This window comes from Cheilinus undulatus, linkage group 5 (assembly GCF_018320785.1).
Source record: "Cheilinus undulatus linkage group 5, ASM1832078v1, whole genome shotgun sequence".
NCBI classification, from domain to species: domain Eukaryota; kingdom Metazoa; phylum Chordata; class Actinopteri; order Labriformes; family Labridae; genus Cheilinus; species Cheilinus undulatus.
The window spans coordinates 40,319,052-40,336,821 of NC_054869.1; the positions used below are offsets into that span (position 1 = coordinate 40,319,052).

The 17,770-nt window shown below is 38.5% G+C and overlaps 1 protein-coding gene across 1 annotated transcript in view; it reads right to left on the bottom strand.

Moving 5' to 3' along the window:
* ccser1 (coiled-coil serine-rich protein 1) overlaps positions 1 to 17,770 on the bottom strand; it is a 203,738-nt gene that overhangs the window by 97,706 nt on the left and 88,262 nt on the right. Inside the window, exons 9-10 of the mRNA XM_041786666.1 lie at positions 10,672 to 10,749; positions 3,247 to 3,327 (exon numbers count right to left, since the gene is read on the bottom strand). Coding sequence (XP_041642600.1) covers positions 3,247 to 3,327; positions 10,672 to 10,749 — 159 coding nt within the window. The remainder of the gene's footprint in view (positions 1 to 3,246; positions 3,328 to 10,671; positions 10,750 to 17,770) is intronic.

Genomic DNA, 17,770 nt, shown 5'->3' on the forward strand with positions numbered 1-17,770 from the left:
TGAGCTGGACAGAGTTTTAGGAAGAAAAGGTCACTGTAGTCAGACCAGAAACAATGTTTCAAAGAAGTTTCGGAATGCTTAGAGACGTTTTTAAAAGCAAAGACAGTTATGAGCGTGCTCTATATTTGGGTTTTACCCTGGTGTTTTTTGATGGACTTGTGCTACAGATCTAGTATGCTAATGTGCTGCTTTTTTCCACCTGCAGACGAGATGAGACACTAAGAGGCACTTCTTGAATTCAAATGATTACACACCAATTAATCAAAGCACTTCAGCTCAGAGAGGAGAAATAAGAGAGAATCTTCAAAGATGAAACCGTCCTCATATACTTTACTGCTGCAAAGATCTTCTCTTTTTAAGCTCCTGGTAAGGCAAATCAAGGTGGAATTAATTCTAATTAAATTAATTGAAATTAATCAGCATGTCAGAAATAATCACTCGAAGTGAGAATATCAAACAATTTTAAACCTTTGACGTCTCGATACACAGTCTTGCCCCCTCACAAAGCAAACAAAGCATTTCAACTTCAAGCATTCTTGTGCAGGTATGTTTTATGCTAATGTGCAAATTATACCACATGAGGCAAAATCACACAAGCACAATACTTAGTAAATTATAACGTCTGAAGCATAAATGCAGCCTTTTTGACAGTGGTTACTTCAACACTTTCAACAGCTTTTTATTGACTTAGCCGTCCAAGGCCAAGACTAATGGCTGCCTCACAAACAAGCAGCACACTCACTGAGAAACGCATAGGAAGGCATACAAATGTGCACACTACATACTGAGCCCACACATTTATTTGTTTTAGCCTCCAGTACTGAGAAACATACAATTATGTGAGAGCCATTTTAGCCTTCATTATGAGAAATGCATTAGTCAGTGATGGCAAATGAAGCACAGCGCAGACAGTTCTAAGGCTACATGTGGCGTATGTGCGTGAGAAAGTGTCAGAAAGGAAGGAAAGAGAAACTTTTAATGCAGGAAACGACACACAATGAATGATGACAGTTATGGTAAAATTATAGGATTTAGAGCTGTAGCTTCATGCAGGCGCAGACAGCTAAGTGCCATCTTTCTGGAGAACAGTTCACTGTTTTCTTCCCTGCACCTGCTTCTGTGGCTTATCTTTGCTGCTCAATCAAAGAAGGGGAGTGCTGCTACCAATCCGACACCCTACTGCAATTTTGTTGTCAAGATTTACTGTATTTCTACATGAGTGTATCCTCTGATGTGAAGATCTGGTCAAGTATACACAATGCAAAGTGCTTTTCCTGCGTATGTTGTGCTATCCAAGACATTTCAGCTGAGACTCACAACCAAGCAGAACTAACACTACACCAAACACAGTTACTATTATTATTACAGACATTGATGGCCTGCTGCTGTGGACCTGCAGGCCTGTTTACAACTGTTTAAACTACCAACATCAGCCTTGAATCTATCATCATTATGAAAGGTGTTAAAGTGAATCAAAAAGCAGTTCTGCTTCAAAAGCTATGATAACAAACATCATTCCTGTCTATGTCATTATCAGTTTAGTTGCTATAGCTGATATCAAGATGTTCAGTCTACTATCAAGCATGATTGTTACAGCTATTTTATTATATATATTGAACACCTAATTACTCACATTAAAGCCATTGCCAAGAAAATAAGTTTAAAATTGAAATGTGGCAAAAAGAAATTGCCATAAATCTATCTTATTTATTGTTGTTTCTCTGTTTGGTTTCTTGCTTTCTACATCTCTGTCTTCTCTTTTTCTGCATCTCCCTCTTCTATTTTATGCACCCCTATCTTCTCCACATCTGCATATCTTCTTTTTGTCAGCACCTCCCTTCTCTTTTTCTGTTTCCGAGTCTCTAGCAATATTTGCACATCGTTTTTTTTTTTTCCATTTACTACTTACCTCACATCTGAAGTCACATCAGTCCTGCTTTGAAACAAGATGCATTTTCAGCTTTAAACCTTGCTCCCATCAGGTTTGAACACTTCTCCTTCTCGGCATATGATGCTCTCTTTGGAAAGCGCGTTCATTTTGGTTAGGATACGGTGCTATACAAATATAGACTTATTGAATGATTGATTGGTTGAACAAGAGCGCTAAAAGAAGTTAGCACTGCTACAGCTAGTTTATTTTTGTTGAACTGATTTAAATCAGTCATATTTGCACCAATTCTACACTTATATCTTTTTATGATAAAGAAAGTTTGAGGTAAGATCTACAGCTGGTCTCCCCATCAGCTTCCCTCCTCAACAGCTTGCATGTACTTTGTACAGTCCCATACATTTAGCTGATTGACTCCCTTTATTGCAATCTGAGGACGGCAGGTAAGTGCTCCATCTGTGGACTTTAATTAAAGGGATGCATATTGTTAAAGCACAGATACACACTAGATCCTCAATGAACACCTTAATCGGATCCCGTTCGCTTACAATAGGATGTTGCAAAGTAAACAAAGAGAGTTAACATATCAAAACTACATGAAAACAGACTAAAGTAAGCTTTTACTTCACCCGGTTAGTTTATTTTATAACTGCAGTATGATATTCTTGTAGGGATTCTCTTCTATTGTTGGTTGTGCTCACCCACACACTCACAATGACACAGCTTTTCCCCTTTAAACAAGGTGTCTTGTCAGCTTTATGCGCAGCAGGATAAGAGGTATAACAGAACTTTTTGAGAAGAGGAAATGAAAAAAGTGTTACAGAAGAAAAAAAAACAAGGAAACAAAGAGACAGGGCCAAAACTCTGACTCTGAATCTGTTTCAGGCAGCCATTTTTAGACAGTCATCCATTAAGTCTGCTGTGTTCCCATACTGTCAGCCCACCAAGGAAAGCCAAAGAGGCCATGTCGACTGAGGGTGTTAGGTAGGCAGATAGTAACACGGCACCCTATCTGTGCATTGAGAGGGTAGAGGGAAGGGATATTATATAAATGTCACTGCAGTATAACATCTTTAGAAAGAATAAGATGGATAAGAGATGTAGCTTGAAGTGAAATAATGCTCTTAAGGAGAGAGGAAAGAAAATGAAAGGGTGGAGAGAAAGCATTTATGGCACAACAACAAATGCATTGTCACACGTCCGAAAAAGGAGTTCCTTTCATCGAAGCTTGTTTTATTTACGATCAGGGTTCTCCTCATAACATATATCCCACATTTCCAGTGTTAGAGGTGTAAAGCACAGTGCATTGTTTGTATCTGAGAAAGCGAGAGCATGCTTTTGTTCTGTGAGTGACTCACCTCTGGCCCCATGTGTTCTGTCTGTGTCGTGCGGTCAGTCATTTGGCAGTCTTTCATCTTCAGGGCAGCTTTGGCACTCTCCTGCATTCAAAATACAAACACGCACAACCATTACCCATGTTAAAAATCTCACGAAGACAGAGCATCAAATAGGAATAAATCACATCCGCTAAATGCTCTCCCTGCAGATTCATGCCTTGCCTCCTCTCTGCTTCCATGTTTACCTTGCTATCAAAAGAAAAAAAATACAACTCTAAATAACCTTAAACAACCCCAATCTTTTCCTCCACTTCAGCTGCTTCTACGGGAAATCCGAGGGGTCGTAAAAACGGGCAGGAGAAGTTTTTCTACAGCTAAATATTGGACCGCAGACCCTCCTCAAAGTGCAGCAGTAGAGAAGAATTCATAAAAAGTGACAGCTAGTTCTGGCCAGGCTGCTAGAAAAGACCTTCTAGGAGATAATTAATAGGTTTCCCCTGGCAGATTTACAGAAGGAGGTGTAGAGAGAAAAGTGTTGGCCCTGTCCTTCAAATAACAGCACTTATACCTCGACCAGAAACCTGCAGACTCCTGTGTTACTGCTAAAGGGTTATTTTGAAAAGGTGGAGACACGAAAGCTTTTATGAAGATGGCACTTATCATGCTGACATGGTTGGCATTTACGCTCATTTGAAGTGGAAGAGATCACATTGAAAGTTATGAAATATTTTATGACCTTCATTAAAATAAGGATGTATTGTGGATGGCAAAGGACTTAAAGACTTAAAAAGACTTAAAGACAGTTAATAATGACAACATTTCAGCCAAATATATACTTTCCACAAGATACGAGCTAAAAGCTTGAGGGGAAAAAAATCACTTTTCATTCATCTTGTCCAAAAGCAAGGCTTCCTGCTGCTAAATGTTGCAGTTGGATCTCAGGCCTTCAACAAAATGCACCAGCAGAGAGAGGAGAAAAATCATAAAAAGTGACAGCTACTGATGGCCGGCCAGCTAGCCAGTCCTTCTAGGAGATAATTAATAGGTTTTCACTGGCAGATTTACAGACAGAGGCAGAGCGCAGAGAGCGTTGGCTATGAGCTGCCCTTTCCTTCAAAAATGCTGCACTTTAACTTAGCTGCAGCAGAAAAGGTGTCCGGCTACAACTCACACACATACACCACCATGAATGCCCCACATAGGTAAGGCTTTATGAATTCAATGGAGAAAATGACCTCTGTTTTCAAGGGCATATTTTGAAGATGGAAACAAGCTTATACTTTGTCTGCATGAATCCTAGCTCTTAACTATCAGTCATTTATCTGCACTGGTTTTCTTGTAAAATCACAAAAGCATTATATGTCTGGAAATCAAATCCATCTTGTGGCAGCATCAAAAACATCACTGTCAGAGAGAAGTGTCAAACAGATGAATGCACTCTCACGCACTTGTACATAAACAATCAGACTGATCAGCATCTGTTTGTATTCGTGCATGCATAAGCAACTGCATGTCCTAAAGATGGAATCTGTGTATGATGTTGAAATCTGGTTGCAAAAAATAGACTTGTCATCATATGGAAGCACAAGAGTTAGAGAACAAAACAAACATTATAAGAAAGAAGGGAAGAAAGTGACAAAGCAGGCAGAGGAAGGTTATTTTATCACCACAAACACACCATCTCCACTGTGAAGCACAGTGGTGGCAGCATCATCATGGGGATGCTTCTCAGCAGCTGGCTCCCAGAAACTTGTAAAAGTAGAGGATTAAATGAATGCTGCAAAAAATAGGAGAATCTTATTCAGTCTGCAAGAGAACTACAGCTTGGGGGAAGATTGATTTTCCAGCAAGATCCAGTGAGCCAAAAGATACAGCAAAAAGCCACAGAAATGGTTTAAGGACAACAAGGTGAATGTTCTGGAGTGGCCCAGTCAGAGCCCAGACCTCATAATCACTTGGCCTATTGTGTCTTTGTAACATCAACATTTACTTGGGAAGCGTACTGATTGCTTGTCTGAGTGAGTCAATGGGAGCTTGGCTTCGTGATTGGTCTATTTGCAGCTTAAAGTTGCCTGCTGTTTTTAGACTTTTTCTTTTTAAACAAAAGAAAGAAAACTAGTCAACTTGTTAAAATTCTCTTTGCGTTTATTATCTCTAGGAACAAATGTGCAAGCTCGACCTATCCAAGTATGACAATGAATTTACGTTGTCACTGTAAAACAATCGTTTTTGTTCCATCTTGATAAAATCAGATGAGATGACAATAATGAAGGCTGTGTAAAATCACAAACTGTGGCAAACTGTGCAGTGAGCTTTTACGGATTTATTTTCACTCCTGACAAACAGATTTTTATTCTTAATCAGTTTTTTTTCTCCTGGCTAAATATGTGTTATAATACAAAACAGAATGCATACGGAAAACAATAAACAGTCTAGATGCAGTCAAAAAGAATTCCCTGGAGGCTTCTACTTACTCCTACTGTTATTATGTTTAATATAACTGTTTCCTGTATTAGAGAGAGATTAAAAGAGACTGTGTTTGAGATAGAAATTCAGTGAATGTGGAGCCCACCTGGGGATATCTTTTAATCCTTAAATCAGACAGACAAAATAATATCAATGAAAGACTGCAGTAGTCTTTACCTGTCACAGTACCTGACATATTTAGGTGAGATCTACTTAAGCATCATTCTTTATAACTGCACAATTATTTTTCAGAAGCTTGAGTCTTTATTGCAATCAACCCAAGTCATTATTACAACTTCAAACTGCTCTCTCCATTCTTTATTTAAGTATTTCAGTCAATGAATTCCTCAAAAGACAAACAGATGATCAAATCTGAAACTCATTATATACAATTACATTCTGCTGCATGTTTTATAACAAAAAGATTGAACCATAAGAATTGATTGACTCCAATCAGAAAATGTTTTTGGCATTTGAAGTGATTCCATAGTCTATTTCATTGCCTGTATAGAGAAATTATAACTAGACAAACTGTGGAACTTAACCAATAAATTGCTCATTACCGGGTTTGTACATGAGGTTTGAAAAGTCTGACTCCAAACACATTTGTTCTGTAGAGAAACTGGCCTGTTCATTTAGCTTTCTGAGGAGTTAATAAAAAAGAGCTCAATTTTTAAATTGCCTCCACTTTAGTTGTAGGGTTTGTTACAGTGCCAGAATTTTAACTTTAATACAACACTAGAAAATCAAACAATTGTCAGATCATATTATGTTACCACTGCAACAACACAGAGGTCCTTGGCACCCTGTATTGGATAACTGCTTGTTAATTACCAAGTATTGTGAGCAAACTCCTGCACACTTTCTTCTTTCCAAAATCATTTATAATCTAGCCCTAAAACCCCACTTAGACCTTGAATGAACATGGACTAATCTCTATTTTGGACATTCAGATATCAAGTGGTAATCCTTAATGCTTACTATGGATGTTCTTCAGTGCATACTGAAGGCGATTTGTGTCTGATCACTCTGACTGCATACACAGGCAGAATAAGATGCCTTTTTACAGATTGGATTGGTTGTGTGGACACAACATGTACTGACACGCATTAAACACTGCCCTGTTAGCTTAAATGAGCTGTGGTAATTTGCCAGTAAACAAAAAAACATGGCTTTATTTATATCCAACCAGCCCTGACTGAAGTGAATCCCATTTATTAAGCTCAGCCCAGGAAAGGAGCCGGGCTTTAATACCAAATATACCGGTTTTCCCTTTTTTTTGGATTTTTTAGTCCCCCCCAAAAAACAACAACATCAAGCCAGGAACATTTCTGTCATTTGGTATTGCAATTAAAAAAATATAGAGTTTTCCTTGGGGGTGAAAGCTCTGCTCAAAAGATGCTTTGTGGGTTATCCAAGCAACATGCTTTGACTTTCCAGAGAGGGCATTGCTAGAAACCCCCATATAGACAGATAAAAAACACACATGAAAACCCATGTCAAATAAAACAAAGTGTAATTTAGTTGCTATCTACTCCTAAAGCTGCACAAAAGTGAATATGAGAGTGCAACAAAAGGTTTATGCAAGAAAGGAGGAGTCCAGGGAGGTGGAGTCGTGGCTTTACAAGCAGCAGTGTGTTGTGATTGGCATTAGTGAAGTAGGGATCAGTAAGAAGGATGTCATATTTGTTGAGAGAACGAGCTTTGATTGGCTGCAAAAGCTGTGAGACTATAGCTAAATCAGCTGGTTGCAGCTGGGTGTATGACGTTTATGTCCAGCATGAACTAACTAAGCTTCATTAACTTCAATTATACACATGAAAGAGCCAGCTCTTAGGACCGCCTGGTTCACAAACGACACGTCACAACTCCCGCGTCAACTGTTGTCCTACTCTGAGCTGTCATTTCAGTTTCTCCAGCAACCCAAAAAGTTCACTTGCCAGACAGTGTATCACCATTTCATTTGAGAGCATATTCATGACCAAAAAGAGCTGTTAAAGAGGTGCCACTAGCCTCTTGGCACGTGGCTAATTTGCCTCTATCCAGTTGTATTGCCCACAGCTTAGTTGCACTCATAATGCAGAGATATCAAGACAGAGAAATAGAGCCATGGAAATGATGTATGGGCTGTTATCTGCATAAGAGGCAGCCGAGTGAGTTCCTATTACAGGTTGCAACTGAAGACCTACCGTTAATGCACAGAGTCAGTGGAGATACTGAGTTCCTCATACTAGGTACAAGTTGGTCTGTTGACCAAAAATGAATGGCTGATGCAAAATGTAGGAAGGTCCAAGTTGAACTAATCTTTGAATTTGAACGGACCATCACTGCTCCTCCTCTTTTCAAGTGGATCAAACTCTAATAGAATATCTACAGCTTATTAAAGCTGTACATTTTCATACAATCATACATTACAATAAGGACTTAGCATTTTGACAACCTTATTGCCAATGGTGAATTTTGTCCACCCTGAAAATGACAGAGGATAAGAGTGGCTGACAGAAATCATGCGAGAGAATGCTGTTCTGGACAAATGAGAGCAAGACATGGACAAGGAAGAGTGAGAAAAAAGTCCAGAGCCAGAAAGCATTCAAACAAACAGATGCCAAATGAGACTCAAGTCAGTTGGTTGGACTGGCATCCCTCGCAACAGCGCCATAACACTGGCACATTATCCTGCTCATGCCTGGCATCATGAATGCATTACAACAGTTTGATGAAGCAGGTGACAAATCACAGACGTGTTCATGACAAGCGATGAATAACGGAGCCGTATGGAGCATTTCTGTATATGTTCCAATAATCGAGCTTCCAACTGTTGGAAAAAAGACAACATGATTTAAATCTTTGTATCTCATAAGTATAATTTGATTATTGTAAATACCGCAAAGATAAAAAATGACTCCATGCCTCCCATCCTGGTCTACAGGGGCAAACTTGTGAAAGCATTACGCTTGTCTCTTAGTTGGAAAGGAGTCAAAGAATTCCGCTCTGACATTAAGCTGGCAGGAACAAGCAGTTTACATTAACAAAGATGGAAAAGATGGGATTTCTGGTGCCACGCCATGTATGTGATATCGACGGGGTGACTTTGAGCCAACTATAAAACCATCCGCACGTCTGTTTTCTCTCTCTTTCTGTGGTCTGTCTTTCCTGACACACTGTCCTCTGCTGTAGGTAAGTGAAGCACAGAACAAGAAGAATGACAGCAATGTTTGTCAAGTTTATGGTGAAAAGTAAAACTTTTCAGTTGTTTGAAATGTCTCTAACCTTCCAAAAGATATGATTTTCATATGCTTAAAAGAGAATGAAAAAATGATTCTTCAAAGGCAATAATTCTTTAATTTATACCCTTTAAAACAAATAATTCAAAAACACTCTACTCTCTTTAATTATTCATTTAAAAAGTTCAGAAAAAACAGCAGGAAAAAGAAAGTGTGACAGAGATGAAATTAGATGATCAAACTTTCCACAGAGCACGAGTTCCTTCTCTTATTACTTATAAAGCCTTACAGTAAATTGGGAAAACACTCTCCTTCACTGGATTCATTAATAATTTTCCAATTACTGAATACCAAGTGAAAAGAAACTCTGAATAGTAAAAAAAGTAGCTTACTTTCGGTTGTGCCAACTGCTTACCGAGAACAGCAGTTAAAGTCAGAAAGCCTTCGAGGTGATATCATTTCAGTCTAACATGAGAAGGTATTCGGCCAAAAATCTGGTTTAAAACATGCTTACTTATTTCATAGAGGTATAAACCAAAAAAAACAAGGGACTAGAAATTACATGAGTAATTGTTCAGCAAAGATGCAATGACTCATTTTCACAATTTCTGATTTTTACCAGGTCAAACTTGCCATTGCCAATATTTAGCCTTTTTCTTTAAAGAACGGTAATTGATTGCAAAGCAATGATTTTTCTTAACTTTCCTTAAAGCAGTTCATTCCAAATAATATAAAAAAGCACTGACGTAAATTATTCAAACAAAAAATCCAAACTAAACCAGGTTACAGGACCATCACCTATTCTTTTTGCCATTATTTGGAGGAAGTGGTTTTAAATTTGTAAAGCAAGCCTAATAATGCATACATTATCTTTTTAAAAAACAATATAATTTCTACACTAAGTTCACGCTCTAGAAAGATTAAACAGCTGCCTTTTTTTAAGAAATTTTTCTGGGCTTTATTGGCTTTATTTCAATAGGATAGCTTCAGAAAGACAGGAGAGAAAATTGGGGAAGACATGCACCAAACAGCGTTGAGACCAGAAACTGATCCTGTGACCAGTGCACTGAGGAGTATAGCCTCTCTATCAGCACCTGCTCTGCCCACTGAGCTAAACCAGCACCCTTCTTCGCTCTCCTAAGATTAATTCTCCTGGACTCCTGATGGAATTAGGAATTAACCTTTGCTGGTTTTGTTGACCCAACTGTTATGGGCTATTTCCTATGAGACAAATTCTCCCAGATCAAGTCTTTTCAGTGCAAAGCAAAATCATCATGGTTAATTCAACTCTCATTTTGATAAATGTCACATTTTCCCTGAGTTTATACACTCATCGGCCACTTTATTGGGTACACCTTGCTAGTAACAGATAGGACCCCTTTTTTGCCTTTAAATGCATATATGCAATTTGACAAAGAGGTAATTTTAGGTCACAAGAGCAAATGCCAGAGTTCAATTCCTGTCACCAGTCTATCATTACACTTTCACTTTGATGTTATTTATTTATTTATTTGTAATACTTGACATTCTTAACCTTGCAAAACAGATGCATTGGCCAGATTCAGTATCTGTCATTGGGGGAATCCATCTTGCAAAGCTTCAAACTGATATGCTTATACCTGGTCAGAGAATCTGAAACTATTTGAAAGTAAAAACTTTTTCCCTATCAAACTTGTTCTGACAAACGGTCAACATGACATCAAGAAAAGAACCATTAAACCTTGAATAATGCCATTTCTTGGTGGTCAGCTCTTACCAGTTCAGTCTGGAGTTTAAGGATTAGTTCATCTTTCTCTCTCAGCTGTTGCAGCAGGGCCTCCTCTCTGCCTGGGTCCTAAACACAAGAAACAAGACACAAAGTTAACACATTCCTCCGGACACTGCAGACAGCTGTGATTTATCCATGCAGCCATATTCCCGCAAAAGCACTACAAAGAGCCAAAGAGGATGAAAACATATGAAGGTGTTTCTGTGATTCTGTGGATGTTCCCATAAATGTTTACGTGTGTTTGCAAGTGTTTTATGTGCGTTTATGAGCGTGTTTGTTGTCTGGTCTTGGGTAGTGTGTGCACACATAATAAAGTTGTCATGGGCTGAACGCTATGTGACTGTGTAATCTTCTCTTTGCTCCACGTCTCTGTGATAAACTTGGTGTGTCCTATGGCGGCACCCGAGAGCACAAGGCACTTTAACATGACCTTGTGATGTCTGGGGACATTACTGTGGAGAAGATGGAGAAGAGCAGCAGACACAGGAGGAAGGAGAATGAAATAGTGATTTGAATAACTTTCAAATAATTACAGTGCTTCACAGTACCAAAGAAGGGGAATGCTGTGAGATGTGTTTGATGTTTATGACCATAATTGTTGTTTATCTGCACAAGTTAAGCTCTCTTCATAAAATGTTTTGACATGACCTCTGTTTCAAAGTTGCTTTTGATGATAACAGACACAATTTCAGCTCAATATTAATTTAAGGGTTTATAAAAGCATCCAAAGTATTTTACACCCTAGAAAAACTGTCAGACAGCCAGAATCTCAGGCTAATCACTGGCTCATGGAGAGGTTAGAAACTAGCTGAGCTTCACACATATCAGACTTAATTAAAATATTTGGCCTATTCCAAAAACTGACAGGTAGTTTAAATGTGGATGGACTACCGCAGTGTGGGGTGAAGAAGTGAAACGTGGAAAAAGAAAAAAATAAATGGAGTGAGAGAGAAAAAGCGATAAGAATGACAGAAAGAAATAGGAGACAGAAACAGACGGACGGACTTCCTCTTCAAGGACATACAAAGCAGGAGGGAAAACGAGGGCTGAGATAAGAGGAGGGAAATGATGGAGAAATGTGAGAAAAGGGGGACAATGATAGAGAGAAGGAGAGGACAGAGAGGGCCTGAGGCTGAGCATGATGGTCTCAGACCACAGGGAGCCATCTAAGTAAAGGACAGACAGAGAGTCAAAGGGAGACCACAGGGAACCATAGAGCTACAACACCGTCCTATAAATGACCTCTCTGATGCACACACATGGGTAGTAGACCTGACACCTTTCTTCGTATCTATATTCCCAAATGTTAAATATAACCCATGATATATCAGGATTGTAATGATGACCGTGAATAACTACGAGAAATCTAAGTCATCTGTGAAGAATATTAAAGTGCTTGATATTTTGGAAAGGAGTCAGCATCTTATCACAATGAAGATGATGTTTCCCTCCAAATTATTAAGAATCCAGTTATCTGCAAATTACAAGCTACATTTAGGTGATAAATCACAAGTTAATAAAACACCCAAGAAACAATAAAGTTGAGCACTTTTCTTTCACGAAGGCAGCACATAAATGATGTGAAGTTGGTCTGCGTGATGTAGCCAACATTAGAAGTGCTCACGTTCTCAGCCTTCAATCCTCTTTGCAGGTTAATATCTACATGCCTCTGCTCAATGCAGCTACTCATTGCTTTGATTATATGTAAGTGTAACCTGATGTACAACTTCATCTCCATTTTCTAGATCACAATAGTGCTAAACCACACAATTCCTATGCGATGCTAGCGGTGCCAACAGTTTAGGGCTGTTAAAGAGGATTATGGCAGCATGGCAGTGGCTATCAACTGGAGCTACAGTGACTACAGAACAGCTTAGATGGAGCATTTGAGCAGAATTGTAGGACTGAACTGATTAAAACACTAAGATATAGATTAACTGTCTGTCAACTCTGGTGCTGACTGTTGAGGAACCATGTGTTTAATCATTTAGCCAGCTTATCATGTGCATCCCTACCATTTGTAACTATTTTTCATTGTGCAACAGTAATTGTGATGGAGCATTCTGATTGGACAAGATGAATTCAGTAAGTACTGATACAGCGTATAAAATCACTTCAATTTTTCAGTCTGTATAAATCCATTTTCAGCAGGTGCACCAACAAAAGCAAGTTCACGTTTCACCAGATTGTTGTGTTCACTCAAAGCTCTGAATCACAAAACAGACCCTTTATCTACCCTCCACATGATTACAGGGAATTAGAAAGCTACGAAGTGAAAGCTTCAAATGATGAACAAAACTTGTGTGTCTTTTAAGCCCAGTTCAGACCAAAGATTCACAACAAAATGAGCTGAAACTCACTACTGACGTCTAAAAGCAAAATTCAAAAAGCTAACCAGTTCACACTGCTGCAACAAGAGGAGATGATGCATTGTTTCTCACAGTCACTCAATTCAAAGATTTATTTCTTAATTCACTACACAATAAATCTTTCCCTACTATAGGGACCCAGAGCCTCCAATCCTCTGACACTGGCCTTCTTAATATTAAATCCAGATTCTGTACCTACAGAGACAGAGCCTTCAGGACTAAAATACCCCACCCTCTGGAACAATCTCCAACAATGCCCCTTCTGTGGACAGGTTTAAAAAACTCCTCAAGCATCACAGCCTCCAGTCTGTTCCACCACCTAGCTTAGTGTATGTCTTTGTGTTGTGTCTTTTCTTCTGTGTTTTTCCAAGCCTCCTTGTGTCCCATAAAAGGCACTTTATAAGACCTAGCTATTATTATTGATATTATTATTATTATTATTATTATTATTATTATTATTATTATTATGAAAAAATGGCTGTTCAGAGAAATAAATAAGTGGAGCCTTTGGCATGGACCAAAAGTCTTTCTCTTTATTCATTATCATTCCTTACACTTTAAAGTGTATACAGAATTCAAATTTGTTAATTTATCTAAGTCAAAAGTTAAATTGTGTTTTCTTAAAACTGAAGTTTCAGCCTAAATCAAAGAGTGTTTTAAGTTAAAGCAAGTAATATGAGCAGGGTTTCAACAGCTGATCGACCACCACTTTGGTTGAAGCTGAAATGTGCCCCAAAATAATTTGGGCATTTTTGGAGAAGACATATCGATAAACACTTTTCAGCCTTGCTCGACAGCCAAAGTGGGAGCAGTATGACAACTTCCAGGAATTACAAAAGCGCATATACTCAAGGTCAGCAGGTGTCTGACAAAAGTTTTGTGCTTTGCCTCCTCTCTAATAGGTCTAATTGATGCGGGGGTCTGTCTGGGGTCCTTCCGTGTGCACGAGATAATGGTCAAGGAGGACAAAGCTAAAAGCTCTGCTAAGTGCTTCCATGGTGATAAAACCTGTAAAAGAATCTGTTCCCCACAAGGAGAGACAATTAACAAAAACAAAGCCCAGTGGTGTTGCCTCTGAATGGACTCAGTTTACCAGGGAGATATCTGTATTTACAGATTAAAAGGCAGTTTTTCCTGTACTGCTGGAACATCCACACAAAACCCAGCACAAATATTAACGGCATGAGATTTGGATGAGACTGAAAACCACGGACATGCTGAGACAATTACTACCTGAGTCAGCCTCTACAATTAATCTCACCCAAATACGACTAAATGCTGCTCCAAATGAGCTGTCTGAACACAACGGCGCAGTATGTCTGCTTTTGTGACCCGTATGTGCTGAATATCACTGCTGTATAACAGCAGCTGTTTTTCAAATATTCAGAAGAGGCTGATGATGAAATCCATGTGGACTTTGTCAGCTTCAGTGGTTTGTACATTAAGACTTTTGGCACACTAGGAGAAATGATGGGAATAACGCTGAGAGAAAATATCAAAAAAATAAGGTGAAAACACAACTAGACCATGTATTTGTCAATAAAAAGCACTGGACAAGACCTCAACATGGCAACATCCTATTATGCAGCATAAGCTTGAAAAGAGTAACAGTGAAACTAAGGCTTCAAGGAAAAACTTGATCCTGCTGGCCGAAAAAAACACCCCAGTGTGGATGAAGTCACCCATCAGGTGCCATTCAAACCAATTTTTCAGGGCTGAAATGGATGGAAAAAGCTGTGGAAGAAAAGTGGGCCATGCAAATTTATTTCTAATGTGATTGGTATGGCCTCAGTGGGGATAAATCTGATCAAAATCATTGGAGTGCATCCACTCTATGTGATTTTGTATAGATGCTGTGGTCACGTTTTGCTTGCAATCAGCAGCAAGTTGAAGAGGGTATGAAGATGAATTACATTCCCCTTGTTAGAAGAAATTATTTAATTTGTTACCCTTTTTTAGGGAAACATACTTGAGGAAAATGTGAGGCTTGTTTATCTATTATTTCAACACCCCTCTGCAATTTGTGCTATAAATTGCCTATTTCTTAAAATTGGCAAAAGGGATGTGAGAGATAAGATCATAATGGAAAGCTTTCTCCTCTGCCCCCCTTTTATTTAATTATTCATCCAACATAACTTTGCTCATCTTAAACCACCAGGGCATACAACCAGCATAACAGCACCTCTCTAAAGTGTCACAGCATTAAAAGTTACCTTGAATGCTATCTTTAAGACATAATGTGATTTTGATGACTTTTCACAAATTCTCAGGTAAGGATATGGGGCTTACAGCAAAACAAGAGAAAGTCATAAAACCTTGACATTAGAGTGATTCTCTTTGCTTCTTGAATGCTGCAATACAGTCTGGAAAAGGCTGTCATCTTAACCCAATCTTATTTGTGTCCATTAACGTATTTCCTGTCTGCACCAAGTGCTAAAGCAATTCACTTCTAGATATTGATGAAGCCTATCATAGTTCATGCAGTATACGGTAGTCATACACCCAGTCGGGATCAGCTGATGGCCAGCTGATATTAATTATCGACTCCCAGCTCGTGCTTATCACTAACCTCTGCTTGCATTAATGCTGATGCAGCTTAACCTCCTCCACCCAAGCCTCCTCCTTTATAGCATAAAACTTGTTGCAGCCTCATACTCAGATTCATGCTACTATGATTAATTGCTTTTGAACTAATTTTGTTGTATTAAATACACATTATCATAAATGTATCTATCCATATTTGGATTTCTAGCCACACACTCCCTGGAAAGTCAAAGCATGCTGCTTGACTAACCTAGGGTGCATTTTTGAGCAGAGCCTTCTCCTCAAAGTAAAACTGTACATCCATTTTGCAATAAAATGGTTAAATTTATGATGTGAGTGTTCCTTACTGAAGTATTTTTATTAAGTTACTGATCTAATTGTTAGTGTCTGTTATAGACATATAGAGATTAGGGAGACAACTATAACTCCTGGTCCGAAAAAGTCTCCCTTTACATCCCTACTCGGACTGATTTCTGATTAATCTCTGAAATTATGGGTTGATATGGTGTGATGTTTCTGTTCTGAGATTACAAAGTGCAGATTGAAACAAATGGGCCCTGTTCATAGCTACTGCTATAAAATAAGATTAAAAACAGTTATCTGAAGTAACTTTGTATGTAAATCAGCTTTGAGTCAGCTGTTATGTCAGTATTCTTAATGAAGTTGAATTAATTTGTTATACTGTAAAAAGCTTGTTTTGTTCACTTTTAGTTTATTTAGACTTCCAGGAGTATGCAATAAGGACACTGCCACTGATGAGGTTAATCGAGAGATAACATGCAGTCCCTCCTGGTGTGAAACAAACTGAAATTAATAATGATGCCTCTTTACGACCTTCAAAAGCAAACCAAACTATCAGCAAGAAGAGTGGCCATTTCTATACTTAATTCATAGTGACTGTTTTCACCAACATTTTTGACGAGACAAATCACAGCACTTGAAGAATCCGCCTATTTCACCTTTAAATAACAAATATTCACAACAAGGGATGAATAGCCAACAAAGCTAGAATAAGGTCTACACAGTAGACTGGATAACTAGAGATAAGGGATCTCAATATAGATTAAAGTTCCTACCAGGAGCTTTACATTACCTATGAAGTGTATTTAGTGTTGTCCATGTCTATGTCTGCATTTCTGTCTCCTTGCCTTCTTGCTTGTTTTACTATAATTATGACTTTGGTGGTATACTATTTATGCACACAGACAGAGGAGGGTGAGAGAAGTGTAAAAGAAATGAGAGGAGGTGATGAAAAATGTGTCACTTTCTTGGAAAGATAATGTATCATGCCTTCAAGAATGTACAATAAAAAATGGTGACCTTTGTCACCTGCCTTTATGAATTAACTCAGCTGTCAGTGGAGTAAAGACCAATTCCCCGTTGTCGCCCAAGTACGCTTGAATTAACCATCTTTGAAAGTAAAACGTTTTGTGCATCTGGACTCATAAAGTACAGCTATGATGCTGTAATCCTCCTGTATAAACTATGTTCTGTATAGTAATACTACGGGTATTTTATCTATCCAAAGCCCCTCAAAATGCAGTGAGCTGACAGCTTGCACAGAAACAGTCGGGTAACCTGTCATTTCTGAAATGTTGACGCTGTGTGAAATAGAAGGAAGCTGTCATCTGCCTAGATTTACTCAAATGAAGCTGAAGCCAAAGAGATGTTTTATGTGTTGAATTATCACAGATACATAATTAATGTTGCTGAAGTAGCTTTACATATTAGGCCAATGTAATGCTGTGAATTACTGTACTCCTACTGTATTTCATTGTGCAGAAACTGGAGCACACAGACACATTAAACAATAAAATATATGAGAGGAGAACAAGTATGGTTTCACATGGGCCTCAACGGGCCTCAACTCCATGTTAGATCAACCAGAGAGACTCCAGACGTTAATCTTGAATATTAATGCTCTGTGTGTTCTCAGTCATTTAAGGCACATTTGAAACTTCATACATTTTAATAGTTGCAAGGATGTTTTATTGAATATTTACACAGATGTTAGGAATCACTGTAGACTTTCTTAGGTTAGTGATATGGTGTGACTTTCATTGAATCAGTAGTCATAATTACTGTTTAGACCTTCCTACAACTAAGTAAACACGATTGGCTGTAAAACAAGAGAAAATTTACAATTATATGAGCACAATACTCATACTTTTGCC